Raw genomic sequence first — 18,334 nt, forward strand, 5'->3', positions numbered from 1 at the left:
GAATCTCATATGTTCAAGCAAAACACAATCAAACTAGATATCTAAATCAAAGGCTAAAATAATCGTAAAGTTCCTTAATCTTTTCGTAATAAAACCAACTATAAACTTCGACAAACACATTCCAATTTATTTCATCTGAGGGGAAACAGTTTATGGGCTCGTCATCAGACTGTAAAATAAATCCCCTTGATGAGAACTTTAACCGCCGTAGTAAGCTATTATTATTTATCGGATTAACTTAAAAAGATAATACTTAACGACAATTGATTGGTGATTAATTGTCATAAAAGATAATAAGATAACCTTGTAAAAATTGCTACAAATAATCTTTAAAAATAACTATTAAATTAAACTTACGATTTTTAAGGTTACTTGCTAATCGAACGATTTCAAATTGACACTTTCAATACAACTGAGCACACGACCAACGTACTCGATCTACATTTTAAAATGGGTGTGTTACCAGTGACCGGTGATTATCTATGAACATGAATAATAATCAAGAAGAGAAATTAATATCAAAACTGGTTGACTCACCTCGATATGTTCTGCAGTTCTTCCACTGTGACAGGCTGTGTTTTGTAGCGCGCAGACTGTCTCGGTTGTCTTTTGGGTACTGCTCCAGTAGTGTTGTTCAGCCCGCTGGACTCTTTTCCGAGGTACTTCTCCATGCTCTGGATGCGTTCAGCTATGGAGGGAAATCTTTGTGGAACTTTAGGTGGAGGAGGCATTTCAACAACTGGACTAGGATCCCTTGTAGACACGGCATCGTTTATATCTTCAGGACACGAATCATCCACGTGACTTCTTCTAAACTTCAAAATCTGATCTAGTTCTGAGCTGAAGTTAGAAGCTAATGACTTTGATCGTTCGACTGTCTTCGGGCGAAGGTCTCGCCTCCGTAAAACAACACTCGGAAAGTGCTGTTGATTTTGTACAGATGTTTCACTATCTAAAAATTCTTTGAGTTTCGATGGACTTTGAAGTCGACCAGCCTCGAATTTAGAGGGTCTGGAGGAGTCGGTGTCTTCCGATGATCTCGAAGAATTGTTGGCTTCCAAACGTCGGAGAAGGGAGAAACTCGGATTGACGAAATGCTGACCGGTTGTGTTTGCGTCGTCGGCAAACTGCGGAGCTCGCTCGTCATCGGAGCAGAAGGAAAGGCGAGGCCTCGGGGATTGACTATGGTCTCTGGACTGACTAGATCCACGTTGTTTCAGGATGGGCCGATAGCTGGACTCAGTCTCTGAACCATCGGGGGTCCTATGTTTGAGCATTGAGGATCTCCTTGAACCTCGATCGTCTTCACTCAAGTCAAAACTTGATGTGTTGCCATCTTCCTGAGAAATCTTGCGAGCAGATTTTAGAATCGTCTTTTTGGGTCTGTCGTGATCATTATCATCAGTTTCCGTTAAAGATTTTTTCTTAAGAATAGGTCTGGGTATATCGCCGTTGCTCGTATCGAAACAGGGTCTTTCTTCCGAGAAGCTTTTCTTCTTCAAAATAGGTCTCACGGCATCCTTGTCGTCAACAATTTCAGCGCCGCCAGCGGCAGCTAAAATGACGGCTTGAGCAATGGACACGTGTGAAGAAGTTGTGCTACTGCTGGAACTGGAATTTGATTTTCGTTTCAGTATTCCCTGGGGCTCTGGCGATTCAAGGGACTGGTCTTCTATCAGAAGTTCACCATCCCGGCTACACTTCCTTTTCAGAATCCCTTGTATTCCATCGGGCGAGCGACCTCGAATCACTTCTTCTAAGGAAGATCGCCTCTGATTTTTGAGAATTGGTCTGGAATTATCTAAATTATAGTCATCGGCAAATGCGACCTCTGGACTACACGACCTGTGTCTATTGACTTGCGACTCGTCAAGGCTACGCCGTTTTTTCAATATTCCTTGTCCGTGACGACGGGATTTGGAAGGTATTGGATCCACTACACTTGGTGAAAAGGTAACAGGAGGGGTAGCTACAGTTCCATTAGAAAATCCCATTAGACCGTGCTCATCTTGTGAAGACTTTCTTTTAAGTATGGACACAGGGGTGTAAGAGAGTAAAGATAATGAAGGTTCATTATGTTTTCGAAGGGTTACGTGTTGATCATCGATCAAATTATTTGCGTTTCGTTTTTCAAAGTCTATGAGATGCTGAGTCACAGCATCGATATCACTTAACCTTTCCGAAACAGCTCTCGATGTAGACGGACCATTGGAATTTCTAATGTTTTCCACTCTATTTTTAGTTACTTCGGGTGGTGTGCGTAATTGCCTATTTATTTTTAATTTAGAACTAGTATCGGCATCACTTGTATTTCTGTCGGCAACTGCAACAGTCGAAGCGCAAGATTCGTCCTTATCTTGTGAATTTTGCTTTTTCTTGGTTAGTCTGTCGACTTTCGCTAGGGTCTCTTTAGTAAGAGCGGCTAAAGCATCCATTCGACTGGAAAGCCTCGCATTGGCAGAACGAGTTTTATCTAATTTGGAGATATGACTATCTACGGAAGACGTATTAGATAGAGCCTTATTATCTACGTTAACGGGGGATGTTAAAATATTCTGGAGAACTTCCTCTTTGATTCCCGGAGTCATTTTGCTGGCTTTTTCGTCTTTTTGAGGTTTCAAATCTTTGTCTTTCTTGTTGCCACCGTTATACTGACTGGTATCACTAATTCTAGAGTTCAGTCTTTTTTTAATACGACTTTGTTCAGCATCTACGGCGGCAGCTTTTAGAGATCTGTTCTCTGTACTGCTGTCTTCTGAGCTTTTTGTTCTTTTATCACTAATGTTTTTCGTGTCAGGTTTTCTATTTACACTACTGGATGAGTCTGAGAACGTTTTTTGTACCTTTTCCGTCGAAGAGCTTCTGGTAGATGATGTTCCAGGGCTTGTCCTTGAAGGTATTTTAGCAGATATTTCTACACTTCTCCGCTTTTGTTGTATCTTAACAGCGCTGGGAGATGAGAGGGGTGAGTGCGATGAAGATCTCGCGGAGGTAAAGGAACGAGGAGACGGGCGTCTGGTCACTGCAGGAGCGGGAGTTCTCGAAGGGCTGCTGGGGGAAATGCTCTTTTTGGCTGGAGTGATATCTTTGAGCAAGTCGTTTTCTGATTTCACTCCATTACTAGCAGGGGAGAATCGACCACGTCTTGTGGTTATTTCATCTGAAAAAAAAGAGACAGCAATATTAGTAATCACATTTAAAAGTTTACAAACCCAACTCATGACCCACTTATCTCAAATAAGATTCAGATCTCATTAACTCGATGGGTCATAAACAGAAACGATGGCAAGTAGTAAGACATTAAAAAATGATTACAAATACCCTGCATAAATAAGATATTACAGTCATACACCAGTAGTAAAACGGTCCCTAACTTCTACAGTATTATGGCGGCGGATTTATTAAGAGCCGAGAAAAGCATTAAACATTGCTTCCCGCGGAAAATATCAAGGCTTGGAATTTATGGCTGTGTAGAATGGATAAAAATAATAATTCCATAGCAGTCGTAAAGTCCAGCTAGCGAGTGATATAAAAACGAATCACGATTACAAATCAAAATTACACGGTAGAAATAAATGTAATATTTTAAAATATAATGAAATCTGCAATTTTATGTATTAAGACATAAAACATAAGGAATAAATTAATATACACATATTGTATTGAAGGACAGGTTACGTAGTTCAAAAGTAATCACGCTCATATTGAGATTTATTTATTCGTTCATTATTATACCAATGAAATAAATATATTTGATTAAGTCACGTTTGATTGATGCTTTGTTTCCACACATCAAATCAATCGAACAAATAATTGATACGTCGTAATTAGGGATGTCAAAAATCTTAAAATTATCGAATTCGAATTGGTGCGAGAATCTCTAAGATCGGCTTGCCGGCGATTATTATTTTTTTGACAAAAAAAATCAGTAGGTAGATTTACATTAGGCGCGCATTTCGACGCACAGTGATTAAAGCAACTGGAAGACTTTAGTAGTTTTTGGGCTCTACTTATGTTATCAACTCTAGACTTGAAAGTGGAGAAAAACCTTGAAGGAATAATAATATCCAGAAGGTAGAACTAATATTTTTTCAGAATTTATACACATTTTCGAAATATCACTTTCTCTCGGTTTCTACGTGGAATATCCTAGAGATAAAGAAAAAAAAATCGTGTAAAGCAGGCATAAGTTTGGTACGTCCCCGATCTCCTGATACACCGTGGAAAAAGCTGGATATAATAAAAAAAATGAATTTGATGATAATTAAAAATCTAATCAAGTTTAACAGAAGGTTTTTCGGTTGATGCTGTTGAAAGTTTACACCAAATCGATAACTCTTATTTCGGTGTCAATCATTTAATAAATTTTGTGATTCTTTACATTATTATAAATTTAATACGAGCGAATATAAATATTCATCACATCCCTACCCATAATCAGTGTGATTCAAAAACCCTTAATAATGTAATTTAAGTGAACATTATTGAATAATTATTTAGGTCATAATTGGATTTTGATTGGGCCGTGATACAAATATTTGAGTTGGATGATCAAACGAATTGGGCCAGTAGATAATAAAATGTATTTGCCTATTCTAAAATTCCAATTTATAGAGGTATTCATTTAATTACTTGGAAAACAAAACTTTATGAGAACAAATTGATATTCAACGATTACGATTTAAGGACGGGTTGTTTCGGAAAATTTGAACAATTCATCAAATTTCAACGTTCATTTTCGGGTTCTGTGAAAGTCCTATTCAAGTTCTGTTTTTATATCATTATAGGCTAGTTGCTTGACAGAACTGAAATAAAAACAGAACTTGAAAAAATCTTTCACAGAACTTGAAAATGAACTTTGAAATTTGATGAATTGTTCAAATTCTCCGAAACAACCCGTCCTAAATAATGATAAAAAAATAGGTCTCCGGAATTTTATTTCGCATATTTCATTTGAATTGAGAATTTTGACATCACTTAGATGTGACCAACTCAAGCAATACTACAATTTTTGATTTATCTGTAAATTCCACACGGACATGTTATGGCGTTATAAACCTTTTTTAAAATACATATTCAAGAGTGTTAGGGAGTTAATGTCATTGATCAATAAAATAATGACATTTAAAATTAAAGACCAAAAAATGAGAATAACAATTAAAAATAATAATTTCGTTTGTGACTCCGGTTCAGTAAACTCTAAAACTTTCGCCGTGAGTTAAATTGTCATTTTCAAAATTACAACTGGTTTGCCGAGAATTTGGACTATCCGTAATTTTCACGAGTCTGTGCTAGTATCTATAAAATAAAACAGTTCTGATAAAGTCCATCTACTTAAAGCTACAAAAGGTGCAATTATGAAATACTACCTAACCACTCGAGCGATTTTCGGCATTTTATACTAAGTTTGCAAAACCCTTTTAAACAATCGCTTGCCATAATGTGCCAAATTTATAGAACCTAAAATGTGGGATAAATGGTGAAATTCACGAGGAATCATTGTCTTTAAACAGCAGTAATCATTTTCATATGTTAACATATTAATGTTTTGAGGATTAGTAAAAATTTATTAAATAATATGGTAAATATATATGACACCAATCGCTGGAGTGGCTAGGTTTACATTTAAACTTGGATATGTATATCAATAATAACAATAAACGTAAGTGCTTTTATTCAATTTGATGTACTAAGTCCGGCAAAAGCCCCAAGGCTCACGGACAGGTCCTCCGTTAAAATCGATCAAGTGAATCAGCGAGGCTTCAGGCTTCAGCCGAGGGGTCGAGTGACGTTACACATCGACTGCGGATTGTGACCCAAAAACAACCGAGTGGAACGACGCCGAACCGCCAGGTGGCGTATTTAAAGCCGGTGACGTCATACAGGTAAGTTAATGAGCTGTAATCCCCTAGACGGGGTGGGAAATACGAAACAATTAACGTTAAACGTTAAACATTTTTTTCATATTCATATTATATCAATCGCGGAAGTAAGAAGCTGTGGAACAGCACAGACGGGTGTAGGACAGGACTAACGAGGGGAAGAAAAGTATTAGGGTATTATCGGAAACATTAAAATAATCATAAAAAACTGGACCACGTCAGAACGATTTGATTCGGAAAAAATGTTTCGAATCTCTCCACTCCTTCTTCTCAACATTATCATTAAAACAAATAACAATAATATATACTTTTGAGTGTAGCTATAACTTTGTGGTTATCCATTATAAACAAATGAAACAATGTTACAATAATTATTGGATATAATTTTTCATATCAATATTACAAATATCTCCCGACTAATATAAAACCAGATATACAAGGATAATACTGGTATTTTTTTTAAGAACGCTCAAGATAAGGACCATAAATTGACTCATTGCAATAAATATATAAACTAAAATGTTATGAAAACATTAGAATCAACGAACGACAACTTAAATGTCTTATTAATAATAATTTTTCGGATTTCGTTAACCATATCATTGCAAAGATAATTTAGGAGTCTTAGAAATAAAGAAATTCCTTTAATGTTCCTGTTCACCGTCCCATCTATCTCCTCTTCACTAATCACTGGATTGGTTCATTTCTTAATAATAATATAGTTGAAACACAGACAGAGCAGAGTTATGGCAAATGTATTATCAAAAGTAAAGTTGATAATGACTTCAGTCGACTCTACTTCCGCTTGTCTAACCAAAACCAAAACCGCAAGCAAATCGTTCCTGCTATCGGATTATTCTATGTAATTTTATTCGACCGATTCCGTTCGTTACGAATCCAAATGGTTCATTGAACACGCGAATATTGAGGAATATATTCATAATATTACTCTATATTTGAAACGCCGCATTCATAAAACGCTTTCAATTAATCATATTATCTATTTATCATATATGAATAAGAAAACTAACACTCTCAATCGAAGTGCTTCCGCGTCATGAAATTTGCGTAGCATTGTTTGTCAGGAATTTCTAGATCAAATAATATACTTACTATTTTCAACATATAATATTATTATTTAAACTATAGATAAACGTCATACTGTTTGTTCCGTAGTTTCTATATTGCATAATGTAAGAACATATACCATAAAAAGCCAATTATTAATGATACAATTTGTAGATGATCTATATTTAGGATTTATCTAAACAAATATTATTCAAAGCCATATATTTTAATCCTTTTAAGTTTCAATCCTAGAAGACAATGACAATGAAAAAACTAGTGTAGCTATTTTAATCATCTAACATCCGTGGGGGTAGACAGAGGACGGACCGCCAAACAACTCGGTCTTGACACATACACCTTGCTTCAGTAACATTCATACTTACTCGGACATGGCCCAATTCAAGTATTTGGTTCACTTGATCGTACCATGTCTTCCTCGGGCGTCCCTGACTTCTACCATTCACATCCGCGTCCTATTTATTAGCCTTGCATCCTTTGCGAATCTCCACATATCACACACGAGCATACATGATTTTACTACACATAATTTCATTTCTACAGCATTCAGTCTGCTTCCTTCCATCCTCTGCCAGTTCCAAGCCTCAATGCCATACATCAGGGTAGGTACAAGCACTCCATTGTGGACTGCTAGCTTCGCTCTTATGGACAAATTTTAGGAAGTGGAATAGGAATTGCTTCTCCCATCGCAAAATAATGCCGCTACGTGAGTCAGTGTTCAAACAGGTTCCATGATAACTCAACACAGTTTTAAAAAGTGATATAAAGTCATTAGAAACGATGAATTTTTTTTTAACCTAACCTACTTAACCCAGTTAATAAAGTTTTTGTTTCATCACTTTCCATGACTTTAATAACTTTTTAAAGATGTGATGAATTATCATTGTGATGATTTATCCGGTCACCGTTCAAAACATACGCTCCTTTCTTAATAAAGGTGTTTAAAATTTAACACCACTGAGAAACTATTGTGTAAAATTAACAACACGTTTATTAGTAAGGCCAACAGCATATTATATATTTTTTTGTGTGAATTATGGGGTATATTGCTAGGCTCAAGTGGGTGGAGGTGGTAAGGAGATGGGAAGAGGAATGTAAGTAAGTACCTGGCTATTCAGATCTGGTTATTAAACACTGGAAGCCGATGGGTCTATGGATAACACGCGAGAATTCTAATCCTTTTTAGAATAATTTATGAAAAACAAAATCAGCATCGTTTGGTCTAATAAAACTTTAGCTTCCACTAATATTTTTCTGTTTTATGTTCCGACCTTCAATAGGTACGTTTATACTTCATAGCTACGTTTCTAATCTGAATGATGATCTTTCCTGATGATGTCAACTCTGGGGATGCTGTGTGGAGAGTCTTTTTGATGAGAGGAATGATTGAAAATGGGTCTCTTCAAGATCCATGTTTTAAGAGGGAGGAAACACAGAGGCCGGTAAATCGTTCCACATCCGAGCTGTTGAACTCAAGAACGAGTCGCAGAAGCGACCCGTTCCCATGTGTCAAATGTCAACCGTGCACAAGTGTTGGGCGCGCGTTTGGTGTGTTTTCCGAATTATGAATAACACGATATAACTATAAATAAAACACAAGCTATACCGGGTTTGAAAGCCAGTAATTTAATAAAGTAATTACAACGAAGCTATGGAGATGTAATTATTTAAATATCGTTAAATTCCAAGAACAGCCTGAAAACTGAAAGAAAGAAACTGAAGAAAACTGTTCCATCATTCATAACAAAAGCGCGCCACAATCAGCCGACATTTCACATTGTCATATTAATGGTAAAGACCCAACGCTGGGACAATTCCAAGTTCAAGGTCTCGTGGTTTTGCCCCAAATTTGAGTAAATTTAATATAAAATACATAATGTATCCCTCGGCAGGTAATGAACGAAAAGTAATATGTAAAATATGAATACGGGATTCTCCATAGAGCAGCGTGACTCATAGAATGGTAATAGCTATCGTGATTATTTTTTTGTTTATTATGAAGTTCTGCGCCTGTAAAAAATTCAAATATCTGGTAGGTACGAGTAGCTTATGAAATGTTATGACAGTTAACATAATTTTGATAATAATAACAAAAAATAACAAAATCTTTTGTTGATACTGTATACCGGCTGTTCTAACTTCGTTTAATAATTTAATAATGATCCCTAACAGGGATATCATGATTATTTTTTGGGTTACTGTGCCGTGTTTCGCTTCCTTCTAAAAATTTAGCTAACGCTTCGGACAGCGCCTTTTTTTGTGTGTTTCTTTATTCATAAAATTTAAGCGATTACATTTTTTTTTAAACACCATACTAGACTCATGCCTGTATTATGGTAGTCAACTGAGGCAATTGAAATTCACAAAAAGCCCATAAATATTAATAGAGACGTCACACGAGGCTAAGCTTAATAGTTCTTGGTTTGCGATATTAGACTTCCAGAATAAAACTAAACGCAGAAAAACACATTAAGGGGAGTGGTTCCGTGATAACTCCTCAAAATGACAATTCAACACACCTATTAAAAGTGGTATAAAGTTATGAAAAGTGATAAAACAAAAACTTAATTTTTAGCACTTTTTATGTGTGTTGAATTGTCATTTTGATGAGTTATCCAGTCACCCATTCCAACAGCCCCTTTTCCCATGTTATTACCTTTCCCACTTCCCTTCAACCTTACACCATAACCCGATTCGGGCAACCACTGGCTCCAGGTAGATGAGATGCTTTTGATTCAATTACATAAGAAATAAAATAAAACGTTCTTCTCCTACTTTCATCATACTATGGAAATACGGGGTTCAATACATATAACGGAACACGAAGCACGAAATCCAAAAGAAAATACCTAAGATTTAATCAAATAACGTTCTGAATACTTGGGATCCGTGTATTCTACTTGCCTGGCAAAACATAAAGTCTTAAAGGTTATCGCGATGAATAAGGTTGTGAATAAGTTAAGTGCTTGTACTAGTGAATTCGGAATGAGTCAGATTTGACAGAACATGCAATGTAATTTTCCGGTCAATTAATAACACCTTTTACTACAATAATTCAATGGCGGGCCGTGACTTTCGATTTTAGATTTTTATTTATTGCGATTTTCTAAAGTAAAATTCATTGACGTGTATATTTGATTTTCAAATTAACCCCTCAGGCTATGCTGATATGGTCTCATAAGAATCGTTGTCTCCCTTGCTGTCATAGTGAGAAATGTGATCTAAGCGGTGTTAAAAAGAGAAAACACCACGCTTTATATTCAAATATAGAAGTTAACCACAAAAGAATTAAAATGTGAGCTTTTATGAAATCAGTTATTCGGAACGCAATTTAAGTTTTTTTTAAATTAATTATTTTTATACGAAACGTCATACGAAAAAGTGAAGTAACGATAACGTTTATAAAACATTTGTCTAATTAAATATGTGTTTTTTTTTCGTTAGCAGTAATTTTAATTATTTTTTACGTTCGCGTTCAAAATTTTAATATATCAAAAATGACTTGTTTATTTCTAATAATAAAATTTTATTTCGTATTTCTTCACCTTTTAAAGGCAGTTTTTGGCTACGTTCATAAATATTCCATTTATTTGGATTTTATTGAAAAGCCGAAATACACACAAATTCACCGATTTTCTGCAGTATCTTTAAGAAATATTACGGTCAATATGGCGAGTTCTAATTGTTTACACAATTCACTAGTTTAAAAGCCACTAACAGGGAACTCGAGATGATTTTTCACTACTACGGCGCTATGCAAAGTATCCAATTATTATTTACTTTTACGAATGTTAAATAAAACGTTCAATATCTTTGAATTTCGGTGAAATGTAAAGGACCTCCTTTATGGCCTAGTTTTTTTTATTATATATGAAATTAAAAAATGCACAAAAAATATTCACATTGTATTTAAAACTTTGTCAAGCGTAACGTTCATTTTATATGTAGTAATAACTCGAATCGATAAATTTTACTTACTACCTCATAACGGTAACCAAACTAAACCTAACTTAACCTGTATGAAATGATTGATTTTGGCGATTCTACACAACTATTTCAGTAAATGATAAAATTTACCCATAAACCAAAAATTTATAAATATTCTGATTATTACAGTAACATTTAAACATAACGATGAGAACCAATAGTATAATTATACTCGCTCACTATTTTTTTTCCCTAGAATAGTTTGTTGTGAATTTAATTTACCTATAATCGAGCAATTCTAAAATTAAGTCACAGCTCTGTCAGCAACCCTTCATTAGCATCAGTAACTTAAAAGAATATCAACTCTAGTTCTAGGCGATGGTATATTATACTCAGTGGCGGCCGGTGGTCAAAATATGTGGGGGTTCACCGGATTACAACATTAAGTCATAAAATAAATTAAATAAAGGTACATACCTATTTATAAAGAAGTTCTATTCTCTGTTCATTTTGTTTAGCAAAGACCTCTATCAATGCTTAACACTGATAGTGCGTTCAGTCTGTCCTGGCTCAACGTGTTAAAAGATTTTATTCTTTTTAACGTTGAGAAACATCTTTAGCTTTCAACTGAGGTCATTCCAAAGGTCACGAATGGTGCACAAAAGTTTTAGTAATTTCACAGTCTCGGGAAAGTCTTCTAATAAACAAGTACTATAAAAAAGTTGTAAAATTGATAAAGCGCCGTTAGCTTTTGAAAAATCGTCGCGGGCGTAAATTGCACAGAGTTTACCTTTTAGGTACTGAACTTTATTTAGGAAGTCATACGTTTTAAGCGTCACATTGAAATCATGTTCTGGGAAATTTGACCTGTATCGATTTTTATTAAATAGCGCATTATGGTGTTTACCTTAGGCACGGTAGCCTGAATCCAATTGCATTCTGATGTCAACTTTTCCTAAAACCTTTAAGCTCAAAACTTTTTGTAAATGTAAATGATAAGAATTATGTTTTTTGATTTTTTCAGAAAGGTGAGTTACATCAGTAACACCGCTGATTGTCCAAACTGAATCAACATCGTAAATTAAACACGTAAAACAAAATAAACTATTCAATTGATCACATGCACAGAGCTACAAGCTTTGTTATACATTGTTTTGTTAAATGATCGAGTAAACTTCTTCGATCCAGATTTGCACTCTTATTTTATTATCAGTTCAGGTTTTAGGTGGACCGGCATTTTTTATTATCACTTTGTTTTCAAAACTCGACCTATTATTCTTAATGTATTCCACATTCAAACTCATTCTTAATTTATACGTTGAACAAACACAAAAGTAATCATAAATTAGTATAACATGCAATTGATATGCCTTATTAATAATTGATACACAAGATCGATATAACCTGCAATTAAACTTCAAAACTTTCTCAGAGTAAGAAAAGTTTTAAATTCAAGAGACAATGCCTGGCAACGGCGAGTACTGACTGAACTGATAATAAGTCATCTGACCATCACTCATCTCTTAATGACAAGTTTTATCCTGTATGCTTGTATCGAAGAAGCGTAACATTCGCTGAAAAATAGCAGATGGTAAATTGAAACAACGATATCGACAATAATATCAAACATACGCGTTTTAGTTTAACTTTCTACTGAATAAACCGTTCCTTCTGATGTGGTGGTAAAACTCCGAACGCCGTTCTTGATATGGTATTATTTGCAAGGAATAGTATGTAATGGTATGGACCCACGCTTTCGACTGTTCCACAGAATATGCGACAAAGCAGTTAAATTTTGGATCGCAATCGAAAACGAACTGCTACGAACATAGGCACAAGTCAAAGTCGGTCTGCAAGTTAAGCGCGCTTAATAAGTAGGTACCTTTTGAATGAGATATTATAACCGAACCGAGTTTCGTATTGTGATTAGCCATGTCGGAAATCTTATTGGTTGTTCGGCGCTCGGGAGCACATATTAGCTGGCCGCCACTGATTATACTGACGACTTAATCAATACTATTTAAACGAAATTCTCACCTTCAGAACATCTCGTGCAGTACAATCACTTGCAGGCATAAATGATCAGTTATCGGAAAAATGATTTTTTTTTTTATTTTTTTTTTTTTTATTATAAATTTTTAAAGATACAAGTTTTATGCAGTCCCACAAAGCTGTCACACATGACGGCTTGTCTGTAGGTTCTACAAATAATATATATAAACATTTTTAATTTTTAATACATGTATGACACAAAATTATACAATAAACAATATCACAAAATAATATATATCAAAGTACCTACCTATATACAAATTATTTAGGCAGGTACGTTGAGATGTTCAGGAATACATCAATAATAAAGTTCAGAGATACATTGATTCGTCGCTTATTAGCCAACGCTTAGTGTTTTTGGGGCAGGGTCTCTCATTATTCTGAGGTTTAAAAGAATTATTAAATTTATTGAAAATCTCTGGTATTAAATATTTAAGCGTTCGGCTTCCATACTTATTTGTTACTCTTGGAATAATGAGGCCCTTATTTTCAGTGAATCTTGTTGTGTGATTATGCACCGGTTGCTTTTTATATTTGCTATCTCCCTCATTATCCATTATAATAATATACCAAAGAAGACCCTTTATTGGAAGTAGGCCCTCAGAACCATACAGTAGTTTTAGATTACTTCTTTGTCTGTAGATATTCGGTGGTACAATTTTTTTTATGATAGCAATTTGTAAGTTTTGTATATATTTAATATAAATATTGCTTGAGTGCCCCCAAGTTCGTATACCATATCTGAGTATGGATTCGACCATAGAAAAATAAATTATTTTAAGAGTACAATGAGGCAAAACAAATTTCAGTTTATAAAAATTACTTGCAAAAGATCGGAGCTGGTTACAGATTTTAGCCACTTGTTTATCCCATTTAAATTTATTGTCTACTATTAGTCCCAGATAAGTATATTCGTTAGTAAAGTCAATTGTTTCACAGTGGCAAATATTTTCAATTTTTCTATGAATACATTCAGAATTATGAGCAATTATTTTGGGTATATTCCATATTCCCAGGCTTGGTGATTTTACATACATACATTTTATTTTTTTAACATTAATAATTAAACCAACATCATGAGCCCATTTAAGTAGCTCGTTAAAGTCACTTTGCAATTGTTGAATAGCTATGATAGGACTTTCATTGGATACTACAAGTGCAGTATCGTCAGCAAAAATGAATCTAAAGGCCTTTTTAAAGAGTTTTGACATAACAATAACATATATAATGTACAATTTTGGACCTAAAATTGATCCTTGCGGTACTCCTGATTTAATGTCTTCCTTTACTCATATCATTTAAAATCTTTACGTTCATTTTTCTATTAGTTAAGTAGTTTTTAAAAAATGAGAGGAGTTTACCCCGGATTCCAATGTTTTCAAGAACCTTAATTAATTGTATATGAATTGTATATATTGTATTGAATAACAATCGCAGTTATGGTAAAAAAATTTAGAGAGATCAGTATTATAGAATATAAAAAACTTTTAACTTTAACTATGTAACTAATTATAGTTTACAAATCGGGGTCGTGCTAAAAACTTTGGTAGGTATTTATTTTTATGGCTGATTTTTATTTTCAAATTAAGTATTAACGAAATAAATAAAAAATTCGTGCGAAGAAATCATAAAAATCGGTCACAGCACGCCACTGCTGGACGCCAACAAAAACAATAGGATATATTAAAATTTAAATAGTAAAATTGCAAAATAAATAATCCATGATAATGTTCTTAGAGATTCACAGAGTTTGGTGAAAATCATTGACATTTCTATGACCCGTTCTCCGAAATCTTAAATTATATACCCAACGGCAGTCAAATACAGATTCTGGAAAAGGCAGATGTCTTCTTGCTTTTTAAACATCAGAATTGAACTCTCTTCAACCATTCCTCAAAAATAATTATAAAGAAGAGTAGTTTTCTCGGTACACGGCGGAAAATGGATAATGATGTTTTCTCGTATTCCTTAAATGATTTCCGAACTTAAACCTTACGTATTTTCATTGCGAAAGTGACATTTCGAGATCTTGAATTGAATATCAACTTTTTGGCACACGTACGTTAGTAGAACAGAAGAAGAACCTATTTTTTATGGATTAAAACTCTACATCACACATCACAATTTTCCAAGGGTTACAAACTTATTTTTTCCCAAAATAATTCAATGTCTGTGCTGTAAGCGTTTGGATCATTGATTAAAAGTAACTGTTTAAATATATTGCAGCCCAATGTACTGAACAAATCTATTCATGGCAAAGTCTGTTCCCGTGTTCAATTGTGCCCCGTCAGTCTACCGCGATATAAATGGCAAAGTCATTAATAAAGCCCGTCTACGGCGATTAACGAGACATAAAATACGAACAGGGCAATCCTCAAGTCAAGGAAAACATCCGCCGCAACATTATAGGTCAAAGAAATACATGAAAAAAAAATTGAACTGTTTTTTTTGTTTCATTTATAAAACAAATACGAAAGCCAATAATTAAACATAATCTTGGGATATTTAAATTTACATCAAATCGACGAAAAGCTAATAAGATAAGATAAAAGATAATAAGCAAGCATAACAACAAGACTGTTATGCTTGACAGCCGATCACAATTTGATCAAAAGCTAAACAGACCGAGAATCAGGGTTTATCGGGGACCTTCAAATGTCAACAACGCGCTGATCGTCGATTTGAAATGTTATCAAATATGACGAGTGTTTGAAACACCCCGACGTAAGAGCAAACGTAGTCAGTGGCTACATTTGGAAATGGAAAACAAATATCCATAAAGCTACCGAGTAAATATGTAATGGTTTGATTTAGATTTACACAAGTCAAAACTGGGAAACCAATTCATATTTACTTATGCACGATCCTTACTTACACTTATCCAATTATTATTATTATTGTTACGGCAATATATGGTCTAAAACTGAAAACAAATAAAATCTAAGAAATCAGTCGAAGAGAAAAATGGATAAGGAAGCAAACGTAAGCGATGTAATGCTACGTACACATACCCAATCCGAACTACCGAACTGAACCTCAACTATGGGACGAAGCAACTGCAAACGGCGCGGCGTTTCGTTCGCTTGCTTCGTTCCTTTCCCGTAATTCGTGGCTCGGTTCGCGTTGCGGTTCGCAAATATATACGTACCATTAGAGAACACATCAAAACACGTATATGGCAATGGGCGGGTACATTCGGAGAATGGACAACCGATGGATAAACGTCGTCATTCCGTCGAGACCAAGATGAACGAAAATGACAGGAATATAGACGGAAATATGTGAAAGGGTATATAATAATAAAAATATTATTTGAATACCCCCTTACAAAATTCATAATAATAACATTGAGGGAATACAAAAAAAAAACTACGTTTCATAAATTTTAAATTAAATATCCTGCTAGAATACATAAATTATCCTTTCCTATTGAATACTGTAAAAATTCATACATTAGAAAACAGACCCAAAATAAATTATTAAACTTTCTTATTTAAAATTTTAAACTCTAAATTAGACTGTTCCGAACTCCTGAAAATTACAAACTTAAACATACCCAAAAGAATAACAAGAAACAATAATCTATTCCATCGCAGTGTGCAGAAGTGCAATTACATTGCTAATTTCCCGATACAGAGGTTTCACACTATGTGAAATCAATAATTAGGTGATATATGTTTAATGTTAACTTGGTGAAATTTGTGGATCATATTAAAAACCTATTCCAACCCTATTCTTGAACCTTTGGATGTCTCTTTGTTAACCTATCTGATATGTTTAATGTTGAATTGGTGAGTTTGGTGGATCATATTAAAAACCTATTCCAACCCTATTCTTGAACCTTTGGATGTCTCTTTGTTAACCTATCTGATATGTTTAATGTTAACTTGGTGAGTTTGGTGGATTACATTAAAAACCTATTCCAACCCTATCCTTGAACTTTTGGTTATCTCTTTGTTAACCTATCTGATCACTGAATCTTTTTAAAATGTTGTTTCTTGTATTTATATTTCATATATGTATGTAAAATAAATAAAATGGTAATGAAAAAGAGTGAAACGAGCTAGTGGAGACGGTCATGAAGCAGTTTATAAATATGTATAATAATACTAACTGAAGAAAATTAGATTGAAGGAAAGAGTTAGTGGTTACGCGATAGCGAGAAACAGAATAGAAAGGCTGGGGAGTACCAGGATTTCTTGATTTATTGATACCTAAAGCCTATGTCAAGCAACATTTTGAGTTTGAATAGTGGCAAGGACGGTACTGGGGGCATCTCCTAGTAGTTTATGATTATGACATGATAATATGTTTAGGTTTGGCCTAAATTTGTTTCCTTTACCAATATCATAAGCAAAAGTCAATGAACTCTACGCAACATTGGTGGGTCCTGCGACCATATCACAAAATCTGACGTATTGCCCAATTTAATTCTCGCCATTCAACAATGTCAACTCCGCGTTTTGTCGACGAAACTTTTAATCGCCAATTATAAATAAAGTGAACACGTTTATTACACAAAACTTTTTCCCATATAAATAAACTCTTCTCTGAACTTATTTTACTCCAAGAACCTTCTATTGATCATTTTTATTCAAATGGTTTTTGTTACAATTTTTAACGACACAGCACTTAAGGCGATGCACTACGTCGTATAATATTTTAAATTGAGCTGCTTTCAATAACAACCCTTACGTAGATGGCGATAAGCTTTAAATTCCCGCTTCACCATCAGGCTGTTTTGATTTATGCAAGAAAAAAACATGGCCAAAAAGTGCCTTTTATTTTATTTTGTGGATGTTCAGGCATATATATTTAAAAATTTTCGATCATTTTATAAATAACTTAATTTGCCACATTATACAATAAAATCATAACCGAAAATGGGTTTGTAAGTAGGAGATTTTGAACTTTAAAGCAGTTTTCAAAGGCCTTTACATTATTTTTTCTGGGCTTATAAAAAGACTTATATAAAAAATACTCGATTATTTCAAAGGCCAAGATGTATTCTACTCGCAGTATTTAATTAAAGCATCTGAAACATTTCTAGGCGACCAAATTTTCAAACCAAAAACACATGATTTGCATTACTACGTATGTCATCGCCTTAATAACAGTATCATTGATGTAATTTATATTAGTCGATGAACAGTATAGATAGTTTTGCCTTGGTAGTGCATGTTTTTAAGCATTCCCCAAGAAAATCTAAAATTTTAACATATTTTGCTTCTTCGGTTATTTGAATTTAATGTAGCTGTATTGAATGGCTTCCTCTGTGGGTTAGAATATTATCAAACGGAAGTGCATTCCGATGACAAAAATTGGAACAATGATAAACCGCGAGCGTTTGAAACCAAATCTGACAGACATACAAATAATACACACTC

General features: G+C 34.3%; 1 protein-coding gene across 1 annotated transcript in view; it reads right to left on the reverse strand.

Moving 5' to 3' along the window:
- LOC149422160 (uncharacterized) overlaps positions 1–18,334 on the reverse strand; it is a 454,957-nt gene that overhangs the window by 188,216 nt on the left and 248,407 nt on the right. The window contains exon 5 of the mRNA XM_089633120.1: positions 538–3,160. Coding sequence (XP_089489246.1) covers positions 538–3,160 — 2,623 coding nt within the window. The remainder of the gene's footprint in view (positions 1–537; positions 3,161–18,334) is intronic.

The sequence above is a fragment of the Hesperophylax consimilis genome, chromosome 7, assembly GCF_061612785.1.
Source record: "Hesperophylax consimilis isolate HC1 chromosome 7, BYU_Hcon_1.0, whole genome shotgun sequence".
Taxonomy (NCBI): Eukaryota; Metazoa; Arthropoda; class Insecta; order Trichoptera; family Limnephilidae; genus Hesperophylax; species Hesperophylax consimilis.